The 25,406-nt window shown below is 30.5% G+C and overlaps 2 protein-coding genes across 2 annotated transcripts; one reads left to right on the top strand and one right to left on the bottom strand.

Moving 5' to 3' along the window:
• The first annotated feature begins 11,176 nt into the window (after window positions 1–11,176).
• Window positions 11,177–17,319, top strand: LOC113849408. Its single transcript, XM_027479307.1, has 9 exons — window positions 11,177–11,204; window positions 11,348–11,410; window positions 12,277–12,505; window positions 13,164–13,345; window positions 13,488–13,668; window positions 13,750–13,961; window positions 16,030–16,155; window positions 16,249–16,352; window positions 17,102–17,319. The coding sequence occupies exons 1-9, from the start codon at window positions 11,177–11,179 to the stop codon at window positions 17,303–17,305; spliced, it is 1,329 nt and encodes a 442-aa protein (XP_027335108.1). The 3' UTR covers window positions 17,306–17,319.
• Window positions 17,320–17,366: 47 nt separating this feature from the next.
• On the bottom strand, window positions 17,367–22,439 carry LOC113849214 (GTP cyclohydrolase 1-like). The gene is made up of 2 exons (XM_027478952.1): window positions 21,755–22,439; window positions 17,367–19,919 (listed from the first exon to the last, which is right to left on the bottom strand). The coding sequence occupies exons 1-2, from the start codon at window positions 21,966–21,968 to the stop codon at window positions 18,724–18,726; spliced, it is 1,410 nt and encodes a 469-aa protein (XP_027334753.1). The 5' UTR covers window positions 21,969–22,439; the 3' UTR covers window positions 17,367–18,723.
• Window positions 22,440–25,406: the final 2,967 nt, after the last annotated feature.

Genomic DNA, 25,406 nt, shown 5'->3' with positions numbered 1-25,406 from the left:
CAATCGTTCCAAGGTGCAAGCTCACAAAGGATACTTGAGGGTTGAAGGTTGATGCTACTGCATATAAGCAAATGGTGGGAAGTCTTATGTACTTAACTGCCACTAGGCCGGACCTGATGTATGTTGTGAGTCTAGTGGCTCATTTCATGGAAGCTCCAACGATTATGCATCAACAAGCTGCGAAAAGGATCATGTGCTATTTGAGAGGAACCAGGGGTTGTTTTACAAAAGAGAGATGAGAATTTAGTAGCTTTCTGTGATAGTGACAATGCCGAAGATCTTGAAGACCAAAAGAGTACCTCAGGGTATGTTTTTAAGATGTCGAATGGATTAGTTGCTTAGAGTTCTAAGAAGTAGCCTGTGGCGTCACTGTCCACTACTAAGGCCGAATTTATTTTTGCAACAGCTTGTGCTGCTCAAAGCATTTGAATTATGCGTGTACTTGAGAGGTTGAGGATTAAGCAAAGTAAGTGCATTATTTTCTATGATAATAGTTCAATGATTAAACTGTAAAAAAAAATCCTGTTATGCATGGTAAGATTAAGCATATTCATGTTTGATTTCATTTTCTTCGGAAGTTGACAAATCAAGGAGAAGTTGAATTAGTACACTGTGCTACTAAGGATCAGCTAGCTGACATTATGACCAAGGTCTTGAAACTGGAAGTATTCATGAAATTGAGAGAAAGACTTAGAATGTGCAGTATTGAAGGGATAAACTGACTGTATTTACTTGAATAACAACTCAGTTTAACAGAGGGTTTGGTGGAAGAGTGCAGTTGTTTGTGGAACATGTTTTGACTCATTCAAGTTTAGAATTAGTTGTTTGTTTTTGAATAAACCTATTCTCTAGGGATAAGATCCTTAGTTAATTTGTTCTTCCGTAGAAATAGCCATGATATAGTCATGGGTCCTTCTTTTACTCCTTTTTCTGTTTCTATATTGGCTATATAAAGCCATTTCATTCCATTTAATAAATCAAGCTTAAGAGCTACAATTAGTATTGATATCATTTGACCTCAGCAGAAATACCATTGTATGATGGATGTATTAATTTCATAAGATTGAATATTGTGTTAAATCTTTATAACCTAAGAGCTTTTAGTGAATAGAGTGATAAAAGTTTCATAAACTTGTTAAGTAAAAGGAGAAGCCTAATTTGGCCCATCACAGTAATTGTACAACAACACATAATTTTGTAGTTCTTAAATAGACTAAATATGACCTGTAAATCTTAATTTTATCAATACACAATGAATATTGTTATAATCATTGCATTTATACTATCTTAACCTTTGTCTCATTTCCTTTTATCATATAAAAGCTATGCAAATACACAACCTTTCACACAATGTCAAACACTATCTTTAATACATTTAACCATGAAAATTCTACTTCTACCTAAGACAATATCGTCAATAACTCTATTCTTAATCCTTTTAGCCCCTATCATATTCACTCAAGGGAGAACCCCATCTCTATTATTGTCACATCAGTCTTAAACGACAACAATTATCATTCTTGGTCCAAATACATTCAAATGACATTTATATCCAAAAACAAAATGAGATTTGTCATTGGTTTCATACATGTTCCTTTTGCTATTGACTCCTTATTTTCTTACTAGGAATGTTGCAACACCTTAATCATGTCATGGCTTTTCAAATCCTTGTCTCTTTCCATTGCCTAAAGTGCAATATACTTTGATAGATCCATTGACATCTAGGCTGACCTCCGCGAGTGTTTCTCCCAAAGTGACTTGTTGTGTATAGTAGAGCTCCAGGTAGAAATTTATGCCCTGAAACAAGGTGCCGACAATGTCTCTGATTATTACATGGATCTTAAATCTCTTTGGAAGGAGCTCAATAATTATCTTTTTCTTCTTTGCAATCGTTCTACAAAGACATACCACTAATAGAATTTCATCATCCAACTTCCTAAAAGGCATAGATGATTGTTTTTCTATAGTGCATTCTCAAATCCTTCTGATGAACCAGTTGTCTTCCATTAATCACGTGTTCCCAATGGTTATCCAACAAGAATGCCAACAACCATTTACAACATCATCTTTTCATATTCATATGGTATAGGTTGCAGTTCCTCCCAAAATAGTGTTGCCAAAGGTGCTTCCAACAAGAAGTGCACTTACTATGGTCACACTAGACACACGATCAACATGTGTTATGGCAAGCGTGGGTACCCGCTAGGACACCCTCATTATCCAGTGTGAAGACCAATTTTTGTCTTACAAAGAGATTACCTCCAAATAAAAATAATATAAAAATAAAATAGTAAAGTTTTAACAGAAAAATAGAAAACTTTAGAAAAAAAGCTTAGTTCTTGGAAATGGAAGTCTTGAACCATAGAGGCTTATACCCAACACTTAGAGTAAACTTTAAATATATGAAGAAAAAAAGTAGAAAACTTGTCCTTTTATGAAATCCTAAATTGAAGAAGTGGACCATTATAAATAAATAAATGAAAGATTCAGAAAAAAAAAGAGTAAAAAAAATTTTAGAAGAGAAAATCAATTTTTAGAAGGAGAGCAACAACATTTTAAAGGCCATAACAAAATTTGAAGAGAGAAATTTCTTTTGAAAGAGAGAGTTATGAGAAATCAGAGAAAAAAAAAAAAAGAATGAATGAAAAATATAAAAAATTTCTAAAGTAGTAACTAGAAGAGGGTACAATCAGAGAGAGAGAGAGAGAGAAAGAGAAAACAAAAAAAAAAGATATTATAAATCAAAAGAAAAAAAATTACTATTCTAGCTATTTTTCTTTTTTGAATTACTTTTGTCCATCATTAAGAGTTGCATTAAAAAAAATGAAAAAACAGTAAGGACGTCCTTGAAAGTTTTCAATTTTGTTATCTTTTTTATTTTATTTATAATATAATATTATTTCATTTGATGTAATTTTGATTTGAATAAAATGGTCGACTGAAGTTTACTGTTATATGCTACTTCGCAGAATGTTAAATAAGATTTTATCAACCTTTTTACCTTGCAGAAAGTTAAATAAGATTTCGTCAACTTTTTTTTTAGAATTTTTTTTCTCTTTTGTCTGAAATCTTTTTTTCTTTTCATTATATTCTAATCCAAATATGTTATTTTTATTTTGTTTTGTCTTAGTCTAATTTTCATCTTTTATTTTTTTAATTTATCCCATTAATTTTTATTTATTTATTTTTGTCTAAAAAATGGAGGTTTTTATCTTCTTTATTATTATTATTATTATTATTATTATTATTATTATTATTATTATTATTATTTATGTTATTTTTTTGTCCATGTTTTATTTTATTTATGTAGCCTATCTTAAATAACATACTTTAATTTTTAGTTTTATTTTATTTTTTATTTTTACTATTTAAAAAAAATAATTCTCTTAATTCCATTAATTGATTTTCCTTTTTTTAAGCAATAATAATTAGAATGATAATAATAATAATAGATTATTAAAATTGATTTAAACATAATATAAATTTTTATTCTTTCAATTATATTATATTTTTTCTTATTATATTTATATGTTATTTCATTGTTTAGATCCTATTCATTTATTTATGTTATTATTTTTTTAAAAACATAATTATCCTTTATCGTATTGTATAATTTTAAAATATTAATGACTCATGAATTATATTTTTAGTTTTTTAATTAAATAAATTAATAATATTGAATTTGCATTAATTTATAACACTAACATGTAACTACTTTACTGTCATGTGTTATAATTTTTTGAGATCTATGCGTATTTATGTTACCTAGGTCTTGCGCGATAAAAATCTAATACATATTAACTTGAATCAATTAAATAATTTTTAAATTAATTAAAATATAGTTTTTTAGGTGGTTTTTTTAATTACTAAATTATTAATTGATTCATCGAAGAATTACTTTAATGTAGTGATTCATAACATTACTGTATAACATTTCTACCTTTATATATTTTAAATTATTAGGACATTTATGTACCAATGTTATCTTGAGTCTAATGTAATATAAACTCATCTAATGATATTTTAATCTTTTTACTAATTAATTCAAATATATTTATTCTTTTAATTAAATGAAATTAATTTTATATTTAAAATTTTCTTAAGTCATATTTTAAAATTAAACAACTAAACATTTAATTATTTAACTTCTTATTTTTTTTATTTTACTATTTTTTTTTGCAATATTGATGTGTAATTTACATTGTTTTCTATTGTCCAATAAATTATAAGAAATTTATGTATAACTTCCGTTGTTTTGAATTCTCTTTCAATATAAATCTTCAAATCAAATATAAATTCAAACTTTTTCATTTAGAAATAATAATATATTTTTTAAATTATTCATTTTTTTTAATGATTTGTAATATAGTTGTGTTATCTTACTTCACCTTCTATATCGTAAACGTGTATGATCACGTTGTCTTAAATTCTAAACCTTATAATTTTATAAAAATAATTTTTATCTTAAAATAATTTTTTTTACTAAACATAATTTAATCAATCTATTTCAAAATATTTTTTATATAACTACATGACTTTTATTTCTCCATTGGACCTGGACATACGTAGGAGCAGAAATTAGACCCGTCCAGTCAAAATAATTTTAAAAAATAATTTTTATCTTTCCTAAGATACCAATTAATTTTAATAAATAAATTTTCTTCTTTTAGAAAATAAAAATAGTAACACTTATTGTTTAGGGGTTAAATAAATATTTTTTAAATTAAAATAAATATACACAATTAATTTAAGGTAATCGTTATTTAAACAGGTGTTATAGGTACTAATAACTTCTCTATACGTAAACAATTCTCAAACTTATTTTTGGTTTCAAATATTATAACGTTCTAAAAGTTATTTACAAAGTTTTTTTTAATAAACTTTGGTGAGGTCTTTTTTAATTTTTTAGAAAATATTTTATTTTTGAAAGATGTTTTTTCTCTTAAAACATGATACCATGATACCACAATCCCACCTATGTTCCTATTTTGTTAATAGCGCCTTCATGAAAGGGTTATCTGATGGTAATCCTAAAGAGAGTCTTAATAATGGACCGAGTTTTAACTTAACCCAAGCCCAGTATCAATGCATAATGAGTTTATTTCTACAATAGCAAAGTAATAATGATGGTGGAGGTCTAGCTAAACGGACTAATCTTTCTCAAGTCTTCAAAAATGGTCCAACATGTTTTTTTTACTCAAGTCTTAGTATTTTATTTGCTTTTTGCACAAGTCACATCCAACACACCAAAAATCATTAACACACTCACTTTCAGTCACTCATTCACACAATGTTCCTTGGATCATAGATTTAGAGGCTACTGATCACATTGTTTCTTCCTTAAATTATTTTAAAGTTATTCAAAAATTGAACATGTCAAAATTAATCTATCGAATGGTGCCACTATTACTACTTATTTGTTTGTCAAAATTGAACAGGTCATGATGTGCTTTATGTTCTTGAATTTAATTTTAATTTTCTTTCCATATCTAAATTAATTTATTACCTTAAATATACACTTAGTTTTTCTTATGTCCCTTGTCAAATACAAGAAGTGAACTCATTGAGAATGATTAGTTTGACTAATTTGAACCAAGGTCTTTATCACTTAGAAGTCAACCAAAAAGCAAGTTTTCACCTAAACCTTCCTTTGTTAAATAATCTTGCCATTCCTTCTGCTAGCAATTCCAATATTTAGCACTTTAGGTTAGGACAACTTTTTGGAAATCATCTCAATTTTCTTCATAAAAAATTTCCTTTTATTTTAAAACTTGTCAATGAAATTTGTGATATTTTCCATTTAGCCAAACAAAGAAAATTGCCATACTCACATAGCAAAAAAATAGAGCTTTCAAAATATTTGAATTGGCTTATATGAATATCTAGCGTCCCTTTTCAAAGACATCTATTAATGGTCATAAATATTTTTTAACTTTAATGATTACATCAAATATACCTGGGTTGTCTTATTAAAAAAAAATTATTACTTTTGTTGAAAATTAGTTGTGTTTTTTGTTAAAGATTTTTTGTTTTCAAGGGATATTTTACACCAAACAAGTTATGTTTACACCCCTTAGTAAAATAGAAAGGTTGAAAGAAAATACTAAAACATTCTTAATGTGACATATGCATTCATGTTTCAATCACACATACCTAAACATTCTTGTTCTTATGCTATCAAGCATGTTGTCTATCTCATTAACCATTTTCTATCTCCTATCATCCAAAATAAAACACCTTTTGAATTATTACACAAATAAACACCAAATTTTTCAATGCTCAAGGTCTTTGGTTGTCTATGTTATGTCTCCACATATTCTTCTTGTTAAAAATTGATACTTATTCACACTGAGGAGCATTTTTGGGTTTTTAAATGAGGACAAAAGGATACATTATTCTTGATTTAAAAATAAAAGAATTTTTCTCTTTTGTGATGTCTTTTTCCATAAAATGGTCTTCTCTTTTTCACAACTAAATTCTTTTGAAAACACTAATCCTTCTCACCCAATTAGCTCACCTTTACCATCACACCCACAATCCAATTTAGCCCATCACTCTCTGAAAGTTTTCTCTTTGAACTTAATAACCAAGACTCCCTCAAATCTTCCCAACATCATGGGCTCATCTCACATGATCCACCTCTCACAAATTCAAATGAAACACAACCAAATTTGGACTCAAAATCTTCTCACAGTAACCTACTCAAGATGCCCTAATTTACTTTGACATCATCACTATCTTCATCCCCATCTGAAGCTTCACCTCTCTGATTCTCAACTTGGGTTATTGCCTGTTGTGCTTACCTCTTTGATTACACATGCAACACTTGTTCAACATTACCAAACTAGTCATTCACAAAGTGCTCCTATCCTGTTCAATCGATTCTCGATTATTCTTAACTGTCTTCTTCTCATCGTCATTACCTGATGTGCTTGTCTTCTAAGCTTGAATCCACTAGCTATCAGGAACTCATCAAATATAGTTGCTGACAAAACAACATGAAAGCAAAATACAGGCCCTGGTCTTAAATAAAAACATGGGACATTGTTGATACTCTCTTGAATGTCAAATTCATTGGTTGGAAATGAGTGTATAAAATCAAACAAAGACCTAATGGAATATTGGAATGCTACAAAGCTTGAACTGTAGAAATTTTTTTTATCAAATTAAGGGGAGTTATTTTGAAACTTTCTCCCCTATTATAAAGATGGTCACAATCCGTGTTTGTTCTTGCTCTAGCTTTGTTCAATCGTTAGCAACTGTAACAACTTGATGTTAGCAACGCTTTCCTACAAGGGGGACCTTTATACATGACCATCCCTCATGGTGTTATTGGTCATAGTCCATCATAATGTTGCAAGCTTCAAAAGTCTTTGTATAATAAAAAAAATAATTTAGCCATAAATGGTATGAAAAATGATATGTGTTGCTATTATTTGATGGGTATTAACAGGCCTATGTTTATCTATAAATGTTACTAATAATGAAATCATTGCTTTGATTGTTTATATTAATGATACTATATTGAATGGAAATTCTGTCTCTAAAATTACAAATGTCAAACACATTCTTCATAAACATTTTCATATTAAGGATCTTCAGCTATTGAAATATTTTTTAGGGATAGAAGTTGCTCATTCAGATGCAAGATTTTTATTATGTCTGCAAAAATATTGTTTAGATTTGCTTGCTAATTTAGGAATGATGGGCTCTAAGCCATCATCCACACCTATGGACAACTCTCTGTGCTTGCATCATGACTCAAGTACACCTCTTGCTAATCTTGTGTCATATAGACACTTGGTTGGTCGATAGGTATACCTCACTAGTACCTGTCCTAACATTATTTTTTCCACTTAGCAACTTAGCCAATTTATGGCCAAACCCACTCAAGCTCATCTTTGCACTGTAATGAAGGTTATTTGGTGTCTCAAAGGTTGTCCTGGTAAGGGATTACTCTTTGATGCTAATTGAGCCACATGTGTTGATTAATGTTGATCTATCACTAATTACTATTTCTTCATTGACAATTCTTTGATTTCTTGGAAGACCAAGAAACAAACCCTTTCTTAGTCCTCTTTTGAAGTCAAGAATTATGCACTTGCCTTTGCTACATGTGCAATGACTCTCACACTTGCTTAGTGACTTGCATATTTCTTGTTCTAAATAAGTTGTACTCAAAGTGGGTTTCATATTGTTATAAACTCAATTTTTCATGAACATATCAAACATTTAGAGATTGATTGTTATCTTGTTTGAAAAAAGTCTCAAGTTGGTCTAGTGCACTTGCCCCATATCTTTTTTTCACACTAACTTGCTGATATATTTACCAAAGCTCCCTTTCCATGGTTGTTTTTCTCCAATATATCTAAGCTGAAGTTAATTGACATTTTCCTACTGCCAACTTGAGGGGAAGGGGGAGGTACAAGAAGACAAGTCCAATCGGCCATCATAGTAATTGTACAACAACGTACAATTTTACAATAATGAAATAGACTAGAAATGACCAATAAATATATGTTTGGTTCTAGAATATGTTGATCTATATATTTTTTATTTTCTATTTTCTCTATTTTATCTTTTGTTCTTATCCTTTTAGGTCACAACTTTATATATAAATGTATTCATTGAATTCATCAATACATAGTGAATATTCTTACAACCATTGGCTTCATACTATATTAGCCTTTGTCTCATTCCTTTTTACTAAGTTTATTGAATGACATGCTACTAGAGGGTAACATTCTTCCTTGAAGAACACATGTTGCTAAACAAATACTTGCTTTCATTGGATTGACCCATAAGAAGATACATGTTTGTCTTAACAACTGTATTTTGTTTCAAAATGGTTATACATAACTAAGATAATGCCTAAAGTGTAATGTGTCACACTACCTATAGAAAGAATCTACACCAATGAAGGTGATATTGTATTTTCCAGTATACTGAGATTAATGCTCATGTTTCACATTGCATAAAATGAAAAACATTTGACATGGCATGTGAAAGGAATGAATCGAGATGAGAAGCTTAGGCGTCCAATAGATTCTCCTTAGTAAAAGAATCTGATGATGAATATGAAAAATTTGCAATAGAAACAAAAAAATGTACTTTTTTCTTTAAGAACCAATGGAATGAATCCCTATGGGATGCAAAGTAGCACTCATATTAAATGACTTGTGACTTTAATAATTTATAACTTATCTTCATGGCTTTGCATGAAGAGAAAATATATGATGCTTTGATTGTTGATATGTGGTCCCAAACAACTTAGAAATAACATTAATGTATATTTATCTCTTTTAGTTGAAGATTTGAAGTTCTTATGAAAAATTGACATATAAGTATATGATGAGTTCAAGGAAGAAATTTTCACATTAAAGACAATATTATATGGTATAATTAATGATTTTTTAGCATATGACAATTTATTGAGATATAACATACAAGAATAATGTGCATGTCTGAAATGTTGTGAAAAATATATTATATTAGATTAGAATATTGTCAAAAGAATGTTATTCTTTTAGAAGTATGAAAAGAGCTTTTAATGAAAGTTCTGAAGAGCGATGATGTCTTTATTTGAAAAAATAAGATTAGATCATTGAAGAGGTTAAGCATATCATAACAAAATTGTGTGAAAATTATGAGATTAGATCTTTGGTAAACCATTTGTCAAAAACTTCCAAATGAAATGTATTTTCTACCTTTTTTTTTCTTTAATGTCACGGTTCATTCACCCATTTATTTAAGAAAACAAAATTGCATGGATGTATCTTATTGAATTATATATAAAGATTTTAAAAAGATATATAAAGAATAGAAGTTAACTAGAGTGGTATATTACTAAAAGATATTTAATCAAATAAATTGTTGAATTTTACAATAAATACTTGTCAAATATAAAATTAATAATATGATGAGAGACATAACCTGTCCAATAACTTTTTCACTTAAGGTTGCAGGGTCATACTCATGCCAAAATTGTAAAGAAATTAGACATAATAAAATTATTCAAGACTAATAGACACAAGATAGGTTTTGTTTTTGTAAGGTGCAAAACTTAAAATAAAGTAAAAAAAAAATTAAATAGAGAAATAATCTATAAAAAATAGTTTCCATACTAATATTATTTATTAAAAGAGAAAAAAAAACTATTCCCAAAATAAAAACAGATCTAGAATTTATCACGACAAAAAAATTATGAGAAAAAAATATAAAAATTTACTATATAAAATGAAGAGATAAGTTTTCTTTATAAATAAAGAGAAAATAATAATATGATAAGAGAATACACTAAAAGACACACTTTTTTCTTTACAAAATTAGAATATAATTGTTGATGCAGAAGGTGTGAATTTATATGCAAAACTCCAACACTACAGCCTCTAATTCTATCCTCAGAATTGTAATTTTTTTTTTCTTTCACTTTTTCAACTTTTGATGGTAGCAGAAATATAAGAATTGTGCACCATCAACTCAATCGTAAATTAAGTGAACTGAGGTCAAAGTTGTTTTTAATTAATTTAAATGTATTATCATTTAATCATAAATTATTGTATTAATAAAATATTTATGAAAATTAAACTCTTAAAAAACACTCAAAGAAGAATAGTTAGACATGTTACAAACTTAAAAGAAAAATGTTCTTCTGTAAAAGAGTAAAATCAATTAATATGTGAGTCAGTTGTTCGAATAAAAAAGAGGGAAGAGGGTAACAATACGCGTCAATAGCTAAATTCTCCTATGGTCAAGGTCAAGCAAGACCTGCATAACTGAACGACGAACATGTAGTGAAAGAGGCTTGTTAATGTTAATATTGCGGATGCAGTTTCAAAATCCCAACAACTAGTAATGGCAAATTTGTGAGACGATTCGGTGCACAGTTTACTGATAAGAACTGGGTTTCGTGTCATATAATGAAACATTGAAACGTGGAGTTTCTGATTTTTATAAAAATAATAATAATAAAAATAAAGATGATGAGTGTCCATTTTCGTAGACACGAAGGTACCTTAATTTATTTCTTCTGACTTTACTTTACTTAGCCAGAATCAGAAAGCAGAGGGTGAGTAAATAGTGATGTTGTCTTTACTCCAAAACCATTGACTATAAAAGAACGCAACACATTAAGCATAGCAACCATATCAGCATCAGCATCAGCATCAGCATCAGTATGGGTGGTGATTCCACTCTTTCTCATGGTAATTTGCCTTTCATGGGTTCTTTTCATTTTCCTTTCTCTTGCTCTCGCCAAAATCATTTTTTTTCCTTTGAATTCTATGAAGGAAACATGGATTTATTTTTGTTTGACCAAATTACCCCGCGTTCCAATGTTCAGGTATAGATGAAGAAGATTATTGCTTGGAGGAGAATTTTCCCTTGCTTTCTTCGCAATCCCCTTCTGCTCTCAGTCTCAGGTACTTTGTGATGGTTGCTATTATTCTTGTTTAAATTCCTTATTTTTCTTCGAGTTTGTTTAGATGCTGCTACAAATTTGGGATAAAATAGAAGGATGGGAATACTGTATGTGTTTGTTTGATTAGATTATAATGACGCCTAAAATTTACTATAATTGATGATTGGTTGTCTATTATAATTTATATTTAATTATGTAATTGTTTCTGTGTGTGTTTGTTTTTTTGTTTTTTAATATTTCTGCTAAGAAAAAGGCTATAAATGTATTATAGAAGAAGGTTTGAAGTTATGAGATGTGTAAAGTGCGGAAGTGTCCACTGTTGATTTGAATTAAAACATTTGTTACATATAATTAATTTTAAAATCGAAGGTAAATAAATGATCACTTTCTCACCTTACACATCTCTTCACTTTAAAGAAGCCAAAATCTACATTTTGTGCAAACAAACATTTGAACATATATTATGTTTACAAGGAAATCTCTTTTACTTATCAATGATGTCGTAAAATTTTGAAAGTATATAATTAAATTTTTTCAAGCAATTTTAGTGATTGGCTTTTCAATTTGTAAATGTTTGTTAGGACATAGGAGGGCAATTATAGGGTCACAAGAAAACATAGTGTCTGCATACCAGTCATTGACCAAGAGTCGCATTGATATATACAATATAAATGTCAATTTGGCATTTCAGGGAAAATTAGCAAAACTGAACTGTGCATCTTGGTTTGGTCGGTGCACTGAAGTTTTGTTTTAGGGTTAAAGTTGATTCCTTTACTTCTTTATCCTCTTTTGTAGTCACTTTTTGACATTAGTATTCTGACAGTGACACAGTCATGATTTTGTGATTTTTTAATGTTTCAGGGATAATCTGGATTTGCAGCATGAAGACAATAGAGCAGATGGGGAAAATGGGTTAATTTTTAGTGAAATTCTTGAAGAAAGTACACAGCTTTCTTCTAAATCTAATGTTGATTTTGAAGTCAATGAAAGGAAAAGGTCCAGTATCTACCAAGAAATCCTGCAAAGTTATGATGAATTGGAGATTCGTAGTGAGGATTTGAAAGAGGCAAAAGAAAACATCTTGAGGTGCTGATTTGAACTTATGTATACATCTTATGTACTTATCCATATATGTCTTATTGACAAGTCCTCAGGTTATTTTAAATTATTTTGAAATTGTTTAAACATTGAAAATTTGTTTCTTCGTCTTTGGAAATTGTTTTGAACCCTTGAAAAAGGAATGTAGGACGTTAGTCAAACGCATCCACTTCAGTTTAGTTGTCTTGTTTTATGTAAAATAAGCAGAGCAGCCACAATTTCTTTCACTATTTGCACGTTTGTTTGTGTAATCTAGGGGGTGGTCTGGTTCCTAATCATTGTCAACTAAATGACACTGAATTTTTCTCTGTTTTGTTCATGAAAACTATGTTGTAGGGAAAAAGAATTGAGAACAGTATCAAACAGATCGGGCCATAGATATTTGTTAGTTCTTGATATCTTATTTTTTGTTTCTACATGCAATGCCTATCTTCTTTCTTACCCTAATTTTCTCTGTTTCGCTTGATAAAAAATTGTAATTCTGAGGTTGTGATTGAAATTGATGTGCAGTTCATTCTAAAATTAACTTTTAGATGTTTGTGTGAGAGCATGCATAGTTGCAGACCAGAAGTAAGTTTATCATGAGTGTTGATTTGAATCCTCAAAAGATTTAAAATTGATTTTCATAGTGGTTTTATTGTCACAGCTATAAGCCTGGAGCATGGATTGAGAAGGTTGGTGGCTTAAAGTTAAGAGATTATGATGTACCAAAGACAACATGCCTCTTATTGGTTGGTCCTAGTGGATCTGGGAAAAGTAGTCTCATAAATAGGATCTCTAAGGTGTTTGAGAATGACAAATTTGCGCCAGCTAGAGCACAAGAATCATGTATAATTCTTTGCACTTCAATTTAGATGTCAATTTGAAAAATGAAGAAACAAAATCATTTCATTGTAATATATATCTTTGTACTTCATGGTAAATCACTGCTTATTCACCTAAGAAACTTCCAATTGTCTTTTGATTTCAGATAATTCACTTACAGGGGATGGAACATACTTCCTCCAGGAGTATATGATTCCAAGAGATTCAAATTCTATCTGTCTGTATGATACACGTAGTTTGGCAGATACCTCGCACCAGAATGAGAATATTAAAATGCTGAAGAGTTGGATGACCAAAGGTGTTCACCATGGAGAGCTTGTTGTCAGGTTTGAATATTTAATGTAGTTAACATTCCAAATTTACTCATATATTAATATTTACATCAAATTCTACAAATCTTTTATCAGGAAAACTGACAATCAGAAATTGAGGAAAAGTTTGAAGGGTAAAGCTCACAAGAAAGGTTATTTTTCCAGTATGACCAGAAAAGTTAATTTTGTAATTTATGTTGTTAATGGTCTTTTGGTTCTGAAAGCAATGGAGAATACCAGTGCTTTGGAGACACAGTACATTGAAACAATTGTTTCTACTTTCAATTGCCCATTCCTGTCATTCAAAGGTATTTGCATGACTAGCTCATGTGTTTTTTCCTTTAATGAAAGTGAGTGTTTGAGCATTTGAATAATATTCAATAATATCTAAATTGTATCTTAGAATAATTTAGAGTATCTTAGATTATCTCATGGGACTAGTTTCTACATTTTCTTATCTCAATTAATTTCCTTGTTTAGTTAGGATTATGATATAGTATAAATACAGGTTAATGCTTTATGATTTTATCATATTGTAGTACATCATATTAGATCAAGCCAATACTAATTTCAGTGTATTTAGTTTCTTTTATATCCTTTTCCACCCTCTATACCTAATTGATAAAGACGGTTGCTTTCCTATACCTGTCTCTCCTAGGTTATAGGCATTTTTGGCAATACATTCTCTCTGCTTTAATTTTTATTTATATTTTTTGGGGGAAGGGTTTTAAGGGAAGGAGCACGTGACACTTATATGATAAGCCATATAAAGCTTGGCCTTGTAGCTAAACTTTCTTGCATCCAAGGGTTGAGGCTAAATACCATGATTACCTGATCCTATGTCCTTTATAAAACAAATTATCTGTGCGTAAGTCATATATTACTTTTATCTTGTGTCTTGATCTGTTATATATCTGGCCTGAGCTTAGATCCAAACCTCTAGTTTGAAAGGTGATTTCTAACGCAATGTGGTATGCTTATGAGTGCATTCAAATCAATAAATATTGCCAGTTAAGAAAATATAAATTTACCTAGGTTTCACCAATGAAGTTCCACCTTGACAAGAAGGAAAACCACAAATGCAACATAATGTTGTTTAAACTTTCATAATTGAATATTTTCCATATGAAAAATGCATAACTTTCTCTTTTTCATCTTTCTTTTACCCCATGAAATCTTGGGCAGTAGGCACAAATGCATAGTAGTCTGCTGTTCTGATTATTTTCTACATCCTGAATATTTCAGACATCTTTTAGTCCCATATAAACTCTTTGTGAAAGTGGTTGATAGTTTGGGGAGTTATGTCCTTGCACTTGTTTGGTTTTCTCTTTTAGGTTTTATTTTATTTTGAGATAATTAAGATGCTATGCTTCTAAAGTAAATTAAGTTTTAATCTGTATGATGCAATTGCATGCAGATTCAGAGATTTGCATTACCCTCTGCCTTAGGCTGTTGGAGTTTGATAGAAGATGCACACAATTTCATGTCTGTCTTGCTTGAGGAATGTGAAAGAGGAAATATTCACTAACATACAACTGAGTGCTCACACGGCTAGACTGCTGGAGAAGAGAGAAGATAAGATAAGAGTGGATGTTTGTGGCCTAGATTAAATGTGATAGGTTAGGAAGAGAGGGGCAGGCACAAATTGAGTGGGAGCTGGGACCTTTGAACAGGGGAGACACAAGACCTGGCATAGAGCCTTCTCTTTTATTTCCCTTTTTTCCATTTCCTTTCTTTACAAGAGTTACACTGTAAATACAAGCTCTCTGTTATTGATATCAATTTATATCAATAGCAGAAACTGAATTCTGGTGTGAATACAATTAAGATTTTCAGCTCTAGTTTCCAGTTTCTATCACATGGAAGATAGTCCTAGTATTATAAAACTTAGACAATTGTGAACTAAACATTGTGATTACTTTTTATTTCCATCTAACTTATTCCAGTTGTTTAAATCATTAAATGTCTTGTCCTGTAAAATAGTGTCTAAAACTTGGAAGGCTTTCAATGCTTTTGTTTATTCCCATTAATAATAAATAGTGCAATTTAAATAGGCAATTCCAGTAGATATTCAAGAGTCACTTGTTCTACATGGTTACATTTTAAAATTTGTGCTTTGTGTTGTCTGAACATTTATGAAAGACTATCTTTTAGTCAGTAGATTCTGTTCAATATTGTTTGGGTTCAAAGTTCTCTGCAATGCTGGTGTAGTAGCTTGTGCATAATGCATTGTGTAAATTGAGGGCGTCATACTGTTTACTTTTGATGTTAGTTGAAAATATTGTGCATATCGCTCCATCATTCATCTTATATACTTTGTGGACCAAATTACTATTCTCTGTAGTCAATCTAATAGTTTATTTCTAATACTTGCAGATGACAAGCCTGTACTTGTTTTCACTCATGGAGATCTCCTTTCATTCTCTGACCGTGCTCGTGTCCATGCACATTTGGGAAAGTTATTGGGAATTCCACCAACAAAGCAAATTTTTGACATCCCGGGCAGGCTTTCTAGTTTTACCTTGATACCTTTCCTTTCATTAAATTTCTTTGATGTCAATAAGTTTACAGAACAATTTCTTATCTATGCTGCAGATTGTGACTGTCCAGTGACTGAGTCTGCCATAATTGGAATGTTACGATATAGTCTCGAGCATGCTGACAGAAATTTTCCTCAGAAAAACAAGGTTATGGATAAGGTTAAGTGTTATTTCTCCCAAATCTAATATAAAAGTTATGAACAGTTAGTTTTGTTTTTTAATATGGTTCTAGTTTTCTTACCATGATTCCAGCTCGCATTTTACAGCTTCTGAAGTTGATATAATTGGATAACACCCGCTGTAGATGTTGTCATTCAGTGTACTTTAGGAATCCATGCTGCTATTGTTTTCTAATGATTTTGTGGGATATTTTAGTCTTTATTTACCGTGGTATTGTTTCTTAAAATGCATTTATGACTAATCTCACATTTACACAAGAAAGTATTAAATGCTTTATTTTGCCAAATGCTAACCAATGTTGTGAGGGCGTTCAGGAATCAGAACTAAAAATATTTTATTAAAAAATGTTATTAATACATCTCTTACCGATTTTCAGTGCATCTCAGCGTAATTTCTAGAGAAAAGTTTTCACTTTTGATCCCTTAATCAGTGCCCTTGGGGCATTACTGCACTGGTTAGCAAGACCGTTTATTTTTAGGTTTTTAAGATATTAAATGCCTATGTTTTTCATTTAATAGTTTCTATATTTTTTTTCTCAGACTTTCTTAAGGGCACCAATAAAAAGAAAGCTCTTATTCTGAAATAACTACATGAATACAGTAGACAATAGGAATTTGCTGATGGTTTGCCAATTTTTCATCATCCTTGCATGTTATGTTGTTAAGATTTTGCAGTCTGCCAATGCCAAAAGAACCTCTATCAAGTTTACTAACTGGTCTTGCTTGCAGGTTCATAAAATATCTTTATCACTATGCATGATTTTGCTGATTCTAGGAATAGGAGTTGCTATTGGCATGACACAAAATAAGTTCATACACCAGCCTCATGCCCCTCAACAGCAAGCTCGTGGTAGAAAAGTTCATGCCACAAGTTCAAAGGTGAAAATTAAGCAACCCAAAATCGAGTGGCATAAAATTCGGCACATATGGTAGCTGTAAATAGTGTTGACATGCCTTGTAAATAATAATGGTTATGTAGTATATAATGGAGCTTGAAGAAAAGAGTTGTAATTTGGAAGTTCGTGGTTTCCATTTAATTGGCGACACTGTGTATGTGTGATCAATTGTTTTTGGTCTTGCAATGTTAATTTTATGATAGCAGAAAATAAAACTTGAGAAAGAGAAACTTAAAGGCTTTTGCAAGAAAATTGTAAATTTTCTATTAAAATTACAAGAAAGGAGTACTATATATACAACATACTATGCATCACTATTCCTAACCGAATTTGTTATATGGAATCAAGAGAACCAATACTACCTATAGGTTGTACAAGAAAATCAATAAAATGAAAAAAAATAAAAATTATACAGCTCAGTAAAAAAATAACCAACTAATGATTATCTTTATTCTAGAAGATGTGTATCTAGGTCCTTATTCTTTAATAGTAATATGTGCGTGAAATTCAATGCAAAACAATATTTTGAAAAAGGACAAATGTTAACAAGTATTTGAAGCACTAATTCAGGAAATAAAAATAAAAAAATATCTCATAAAAATAAAAAATATTTATCGTATTAAAGTACAAAAGGCATTTAACACTTGTTTGTTTTTTTAAATAATTCGAAGCATTATTAGTAGTATGAGCTTTACAAAAAATTGATTTCATCAACAGCAATGTTATAAGGTTAAGGAAAATAATATAATATTAAACAAATATTTATTATATTAAAAATACAAAGCTATTTATTCTTTTCTTTAAAAAAAAATATTTCACCTTTTGCTCCTTCAAAATGAGCCGATTCTTCGTGATAGGAAAATTGTTTTATCATAGGGACAATCTAACAGTAGCTATTGTTGAAGATCTCTGCTTGCAGTCATGTTTCCCTAGCTTTTCTCATCATGATTTAACGAAGTGACGCCATTCACATAACCATGATCAGTTCAATACATCTACCTGACCTATTGGTGATCTCCATTCCACCACTGGAATACCATAGCAAAATTTGTGAACCTTCATTTATGGAAATCAAAATTTATAACAATCATTCTATAACATCAATATAAACTTTCAGGGTAGACTAACATCAATAACATCCTAGGAGCAGGGTCTGCAGTATATAAATCTGGGCGAATTGCCTCAATTTTTCTCAAGGGATTCATGGTATAATAATGACAATGTAAAAGACTTAAGAAGACAGAATGATCAAGATCAGACTGTCACTTGAGAGACTATTTCTGGCTGTAAATCTGTGTAACTGAAACAAAATTTGAGAAACTTTAAAACTTCATGAGATTATCCATGAAAGGATATCTTCTGAATTAATACATGCTTAGGCTGCTGAATTGCTGACAGCGAAGTTTGAAAAAAGAATGATTGGAACTACTAAATTATTTCAAGCTCAAGCAAAAATCATTGCTCTCCAGAAGATGTAGGACTAGGAATGCTCTGCAAGAACAAAGCCCTTGTAGCAAGGTCGGTTGAAAAACGTCCCAACACCGCAATCGTAGCTGTATTACTTCCAAACTTTTCAATTCCCCTGGAAATCATACATGTGTGGCTTGCCTCTACAACTACTATCACATCTCCACCTAACAGTGGGGAAATGATTTCAGCTATCTGCCTGGTAAGCCTTTCCTGAACTTGGAGCTTGAAACCATAAAAGTGTACTATTGATTGTAGAAGTGATTTTCCAATAGGATTGAATCCGTCGGATATGAGGTATCCTATGTGAACGACACCATGAAATGGAAGCAAATGATGCTCACATTGTGACCAAAAGGGTATGTTTAATTCAGAGTACATCTTTTTGTTGCTGATGTTAACCTCCTCATTGACATTCAAAGAATCTATCCCACCACAAAGAAAACCATTCAGCTTCATATCAAAGTTACTGTATTGAAAGTTCATCAACCATTTCACAAATCTACTTGGAGTCCCCGTAAGCTCCTTCCTCAGTGGATCTTCTCCCAAAGATTTGATAATTGAAGCTACTGCAGTGACCATTATAGGATTGACTGGTCCAATTTTGGAGGAAACTTTGGTAGAAAGAGAAGATTGAGAAGGACACCAGCATGGGTCAGATGATCCTCTAAAATGAATTTTATCCATATTGATGCCTCTAAATTTAAGAAGACTAAAGAAATCAGACCATATATCTGCATTTTCATTCTCAAAAACCCCAGAACCTGAGGAAATAAGTATCTTCACCGATCCTTGGTGATTTGAGTCAAGAAAGACTGATTCTATGTCAGGAAAGTGGATGTGTGTACATTGAAGTATGATAGCAACACCTGCTGGTTTTATTCCCTGATGCAAAGCAGAACAAATCTCATCTGCAAGACGCTGAGGCTCTTGCAATCGTTTTGCAAATACATCAGCAACTCGAGAGAGCTTGCTTAAACCGACAACTCTTTCACCAGAGGGGACATAGCCCACATGACATTTGACCTGGAACGGAAGCAAGCAGGATTCACAATAGGAAAACATATCAAGATCCCGAACAATCACAAGTCCGCCTGCTCCACCTGCTTGACCAACTCTATTATCTAGACCAGCTTCAGGGAATAAAGCACCTTGAACAATATCCTTCACTTTTTGTCTGTAACCTGGAAGAAACAGAGATCTACATATGATTAGTAACAGTACTAGTCAAGAAAATATGATTGTTCTGAATTTAATATAATGCTACAGGGACATACACATGTAGGAAACATATAGACAAATGTAACACAAAGAACCGAACCAAAACTGGAGGAAGAAACACACTTCTCATTTACAGCAAGTGTACCAAGGTCAGTACTTCATTATGGAATAGAACCATTATACTTGGGTAATTATGTAATGCAGAAAAAATTGAAACCAGATGCCAAGCCCCAGAGAAATGCAAAAGCTAACAAAAAGAAAAAAAATGCATCCAGCCATCTAGCAACTGCCTCCTATTGGATTCAAACACGTTTTTTACCCGATATTAGTCCCTCAAAACTGATAGAGTGATGGACAAATGAATAGTCTCCAGGAAAAACACATGTAGACCAGTACTTTGTGGTGCAACATCTTGATTTATGGATGAATAATATAATGATTATCTCTTTGGTAATTCTACCTTAAGAAAAAGAATGACCATAAGCAATTTACTTTCAAACTTGAAAATGATAATATTGGATACCAAACCAAGGCCATCAAATTTACAGAAGCACATAAACACAGAAAGGAGACCAAACTGAGGCAAAATGTAATTGACAAAGAAGAAAAAAAAAAAAGAATTCATGTAATTCAACAACTTTACAAAGAACATTAAGTCAAATACTATGTTGCAGTGAAGAGACTGGCTTAACACATCAACATTTTCCAATAAACTATTTATCGTCCCTCTCCAAATTGTTGGATGGTCTAGCCATGTGTGACGCTAGAAATGTTAAAGCAAGGTAGAAAGGCAATATCCAAAACCAACCAATATCTTCTCCACAACATGCAACTGAGATCAAATATATTCCTTGTTGGTTAAGCACTTTAGATTTTCCAAAACAAGATCCAAACCAACCTAGAGTGGTGATGCACCAGGCAGTAACAGCAGACAAAAAAATTAAAGAAATTAAAAATTAACTATGGTTTTCTATTTCCATAAAGGAAATATTAAGTTGGAATTAGCTGAGAGGGTGAATTAGAGGGCGTTTGGAAGAATTTATAGACAACCAATAAAAATAACGATTCTCATATGCTCTTTTTAGCTTATTTCTATAAGCTTATTGGTATAGCTTATCATAATAAGTTATTTTCAGCTTATTCCAATAAAATTCACCATCAAATGTACGTCATAAGCTTCATATAAAAAGAGCTTACCAAATAAGTCTTAAGTAAGCTGTTTACCCAAAACCACCCTTAATACTTTAGTATTCACTACCTATGCCTATCCCTTTCATTTTTCTCCTCTCAGCAGGGCAGTCCTACTCAGAAAGAAAGGACAAATATTATACTGTAAAAAGAAATTGAAATTACAGAAAGCCTTTGGATAAGTAAGACAGTCATCTAACAATAAAAGACAAATGAATTTCCTTAATTGTAACCAACTTTTCTTCAACCTTTTTCCCATGAAAAAGACAATCGACGAACAGTCAAGTAATTACAAACAATGCACCAAACTAACACGAATAAGATTAGATCCAATCATCCAAATTTTCATACAAGGCCAACATAAAAACTCTCACTCATAAAACGCAGCAGAGCAAAAGTGAAAAGCTACAACACCTATCACCATTTCGATTTTTAAAAACAACTTTCTACTAAATTAGGCCAAAAAAATATGAAGATTTCAGGAAAAAAATAATAGTAAGAGCTTAAGATGCTAACCAGCTTTGAACAGCATATATCTTAAAAAGAACCATTACCAAACGTCCCATCAGAATTTATTTAAAAAATAAACAAACTTTTTATAGTGAGTCACCTTTGGTTCCTTCACGAAGGGCCTTTGCAACACGAAGTGGCGTTTTTCTAAGACCTTCTCTGTTTACATCTTCTCCTAGACCCTCCAACAAAACCTTTACAGCATCTTCAATGGCACCGCTCTTCCCCTCTTCTTCGAAACCCACTTCACCACAACCAATGTTCACACCATTTTCAAGCTCAACAGCGAATCGCCCATCATCCAAACAGCCCATTGAAATCCCACAGAGAACCCAAAAAACCAAACACAAAAGCTCTCAACTTTTCAACAAAAAAGCCAAATCTTGAAACAACCCAGTTGGTAACTTTGCAGAAAGAGTTGAGCAGGGCGATAAACACCCCACAACAAATTATGGGTCGATCGAAACAAGATGCAGATCTCAATAAACAACAGAAAAAGTTGTTAAATTCACAAATCAGAGTGGAAAAATAAGGAATGAAGATGGGAATGCGAAAGGACGGGTGTCAGACAATGCAGATGACGATTTGATTCAAAGAGGAAAGCATAACCAACCATGAAGTAATGAAGCGTGTAATAAGAAAATAAATAAATATATAAATAAATAAGAGAGGTCAAGAAAAAAGGAATAAAAAATCGGAATGGGTTGGTGAATTTGAGTTGGTGGATCTTGGCTCTTGGGTTAGGCTGCTGCAAATTAAAATAATATTTTCTTCTTTTAATGCGTGTCTTTGCACACAATAAATGAGTTCTTATATATTTTTAAATATTTTATAAAGTAAAATCTAGGTACTCTTAGTAACGGAGAAGATTTAGTACCCTCCCTTAAATAATAGCTATCATTAATTTTATATTAACATATAATAAGGTTGGTGATTTAATTAAAAAAATATTAATACATTTTACTATTTAAGACACTAGATGAATAACAAATGTTGAGATCTAGTAAGAGTATTATCAGAAGATTTAAAATTTTTATGATAAAATATATTTATACAAGATTTTATTGACACTAATAAAATATTATAAAATTGAATACATAGATAATATCATATCAATTTTTTATACAAAATAAGTAAATAATTTGTCAAAATTATTTATCAAATTAGTAATTTATGTATTTAAATGAATAATTTTTTTATTGTGTGTAAAGATACATACTTTAAAATTTGTATAGTAAATATTAATTTTTAATAAAAAATATTTGTTTATTAATTAGTGGATTTAAATAGCAATGTTTATGTATTAAAATTAGAAGAAGATAAAAAGTGCATGGTCGGGTAGGGTAGTGTGCCTGAGGAATGAGAATGGGAAGAGCAAGTTGTTGAGTACATCTAATTCTGAACGAGAGGCTGAGGCTTCCCACGTTCAAAAGAGGAAAAGAAAGTGAGGTTCTTTTCTCCACAACACCCGTCCTTTTCGTTATCTCTCTTGTGCTCAGAGTTACGTTATTTAACCAATCGTCAACAAAGTACTTCGTTCCAGTCAAAGTTGCGAATTTTGTAAAGTGCTCTCTTACAAGGACTTCGCAGAGGTAAATCCTTGAGTTTTTCTTTTTTAAATAATTATTAAAATAATATTACTTCATCCTTAAAAATATGAAACTTATTTTTTTATTTTTTAAAAATTTTATGTACACAAGAGACAATCATGTTTTAAAATCTCATGCAGTTTTGTTGTTTTAATATATAAAAAGTATTTTTTAAAATTAATAATAATAACGTACAAATTCTAACCACAAGACTTAGTTCAGTGAATAGTTTGTCCTCTTTCTTGGAAGAAAGAAGTTTGTTTCCAATTTATTATTAATTTTAATAAAATAAAAATGTAACTTATTATTAATTACATAAAATCATGTAAAAGATCCACATTTGTCTTAATTATGGATTTAGATAGATATAATATAATAAAAAATTAAAATAATAATAAATCAATACATAATTATTTAAAAAATAAATACACTATAAAGGAGTCTCTAATAGAAAGGAGATAAAAAAGTTCTTGATCTTGAAATATGCTCTCAAAACTTCAAAAGTCTTCAACGGCTTACCAAAATTAAGACGCCTAAGTCACAGCTTTAAGATTCTTTAAATAAGGTTTCAAAATCCTAAAGTTCTTATAAGTTTATTTCTCTTGGTAAAGAGTATGGTCGTGCATATGTTTAGAAGATTAGAGGCGTGCTAGCTAACGAAGTATAGGCATTCTTGTTGCAACGTGACTCTATTTTTTTTTTTTTAATTTAGACTTAAAATACACTCAAGATTTAATTGTGACTTTCTCATGTTAAATTGTATAATTAATAAAAAAAAAAAGTAAATTTCTAATAAATAATGATCACACATACAGATATAGACTATAAAAATATGTCAAAATACAGAGTTATCAAAGTTTATGGATGCTTTTACCCGCACAGTTATAGACACGTAAGACTGAACACTTATTATTACACACAAAATTTGTTAACTTTTAATTTGTTCGTTCCATTTTCATATATATTAACATGAGTTAAGTCCGTTGACATGTATACTCAAGTTAAAACCCTTATATGTTTAGACAAGTTGCATTATTATTATTAATTTTAAAAAAATAGTTTCATATACAAAATTGTTTGAGATTTTAACATATGTCGTGATTTCTTAAATTTCGTGTCTCTAATATACGAAACTCCTTAAAAAAAATAATTATCTCTCTCATGTGTGAAACTCTTTTTAAAAAAAAATAAGTTTCACAATTCTAAAGTGCAAAACTTATAGTTACAAGATAGGAAAAAAATTTCAACCAAAGAATTTGTTTTAAAACTTCCACCTTCAGTTTTTATATATGTTATTTTCAACTTCTTCTTCACATTTCTTTTTCTCTGTTCTTGCATGCCATTTCCATTTTTTATAAATTCATCCTTGATTAAATATTTGTAGGCGACGAGAGCAAATTTACTTTATTCTTATTTTACGGGTACTCTCGTATTTGATCTTGATATAAATATTGTATTTGCCCCGTACTCCAATTATAGACAAAGGTTTAAGGGTTGCTCTAAAGGTGATCTATGGTACAATTGAACAAAACCCGAACATACAACATTAACCCATCCAAATTTTATAATTATTTGTAGTCCAAAAGCCATACATGACATATTGTTGCCATATAAGTCTGGATAAATGTCAATTCCTACCTGAATAATGTTAAGCTATGTTAGAGGACCACTTTTGAATAAAAATTTTAGACAAACTATACTACTTTAGTTCAATTATTGATTATACACAATAATTGATATACTTGCTCCTTTATACATCGTATTTGAATTATGTCAGAGGTAACAACACAATGGTAAAGGTCAATTTCCAAAAAACAATGCAATTTTTCTAATTGTAATTTTGAAGGATTATTGCTCATTTATCACTTTATTTTTTTTTCATGTGAATAGGTATTTTTCTTGTTGGACATCCTTTGGTGAAATTGCAAACCTTAAAAGCATTGCCAACATATGATGGTTTATTGTGTCTATTAGAAAAGTTGGGTTAATCTTACAAAATATTAATACTAATAATAAATAAATAATAAGTTAATTTTGAGTGTGTATTTTATGTTAAAAATATTTTAGTTAAAGAATATTCATAAGTAAAAATAATTTTGTCAACAAAAAATGATAAAAATTCTTTGAAATTATAAAGTTGACATAATAATATAAAAGAGAAAT

The sequence above is a fragment of the Abrus precatorius genome, unplaced genomic scaffold (assembly GCF_003935025.1).
Source record: "Abrus precatorius isolate BTA unplaced genomic scaffold, Abrus_2018 Scaffold9, whole genome shotgun sequence".
NCBI lineage: Eukaryota > Viridiplantae > Streptophyta > Magnoliopsida > Fabales > Fabaceae > Abrus > Abrus precatorius.
This window is presented reverse-complemented; position numbering and strand designations above follow the sequence as displayed.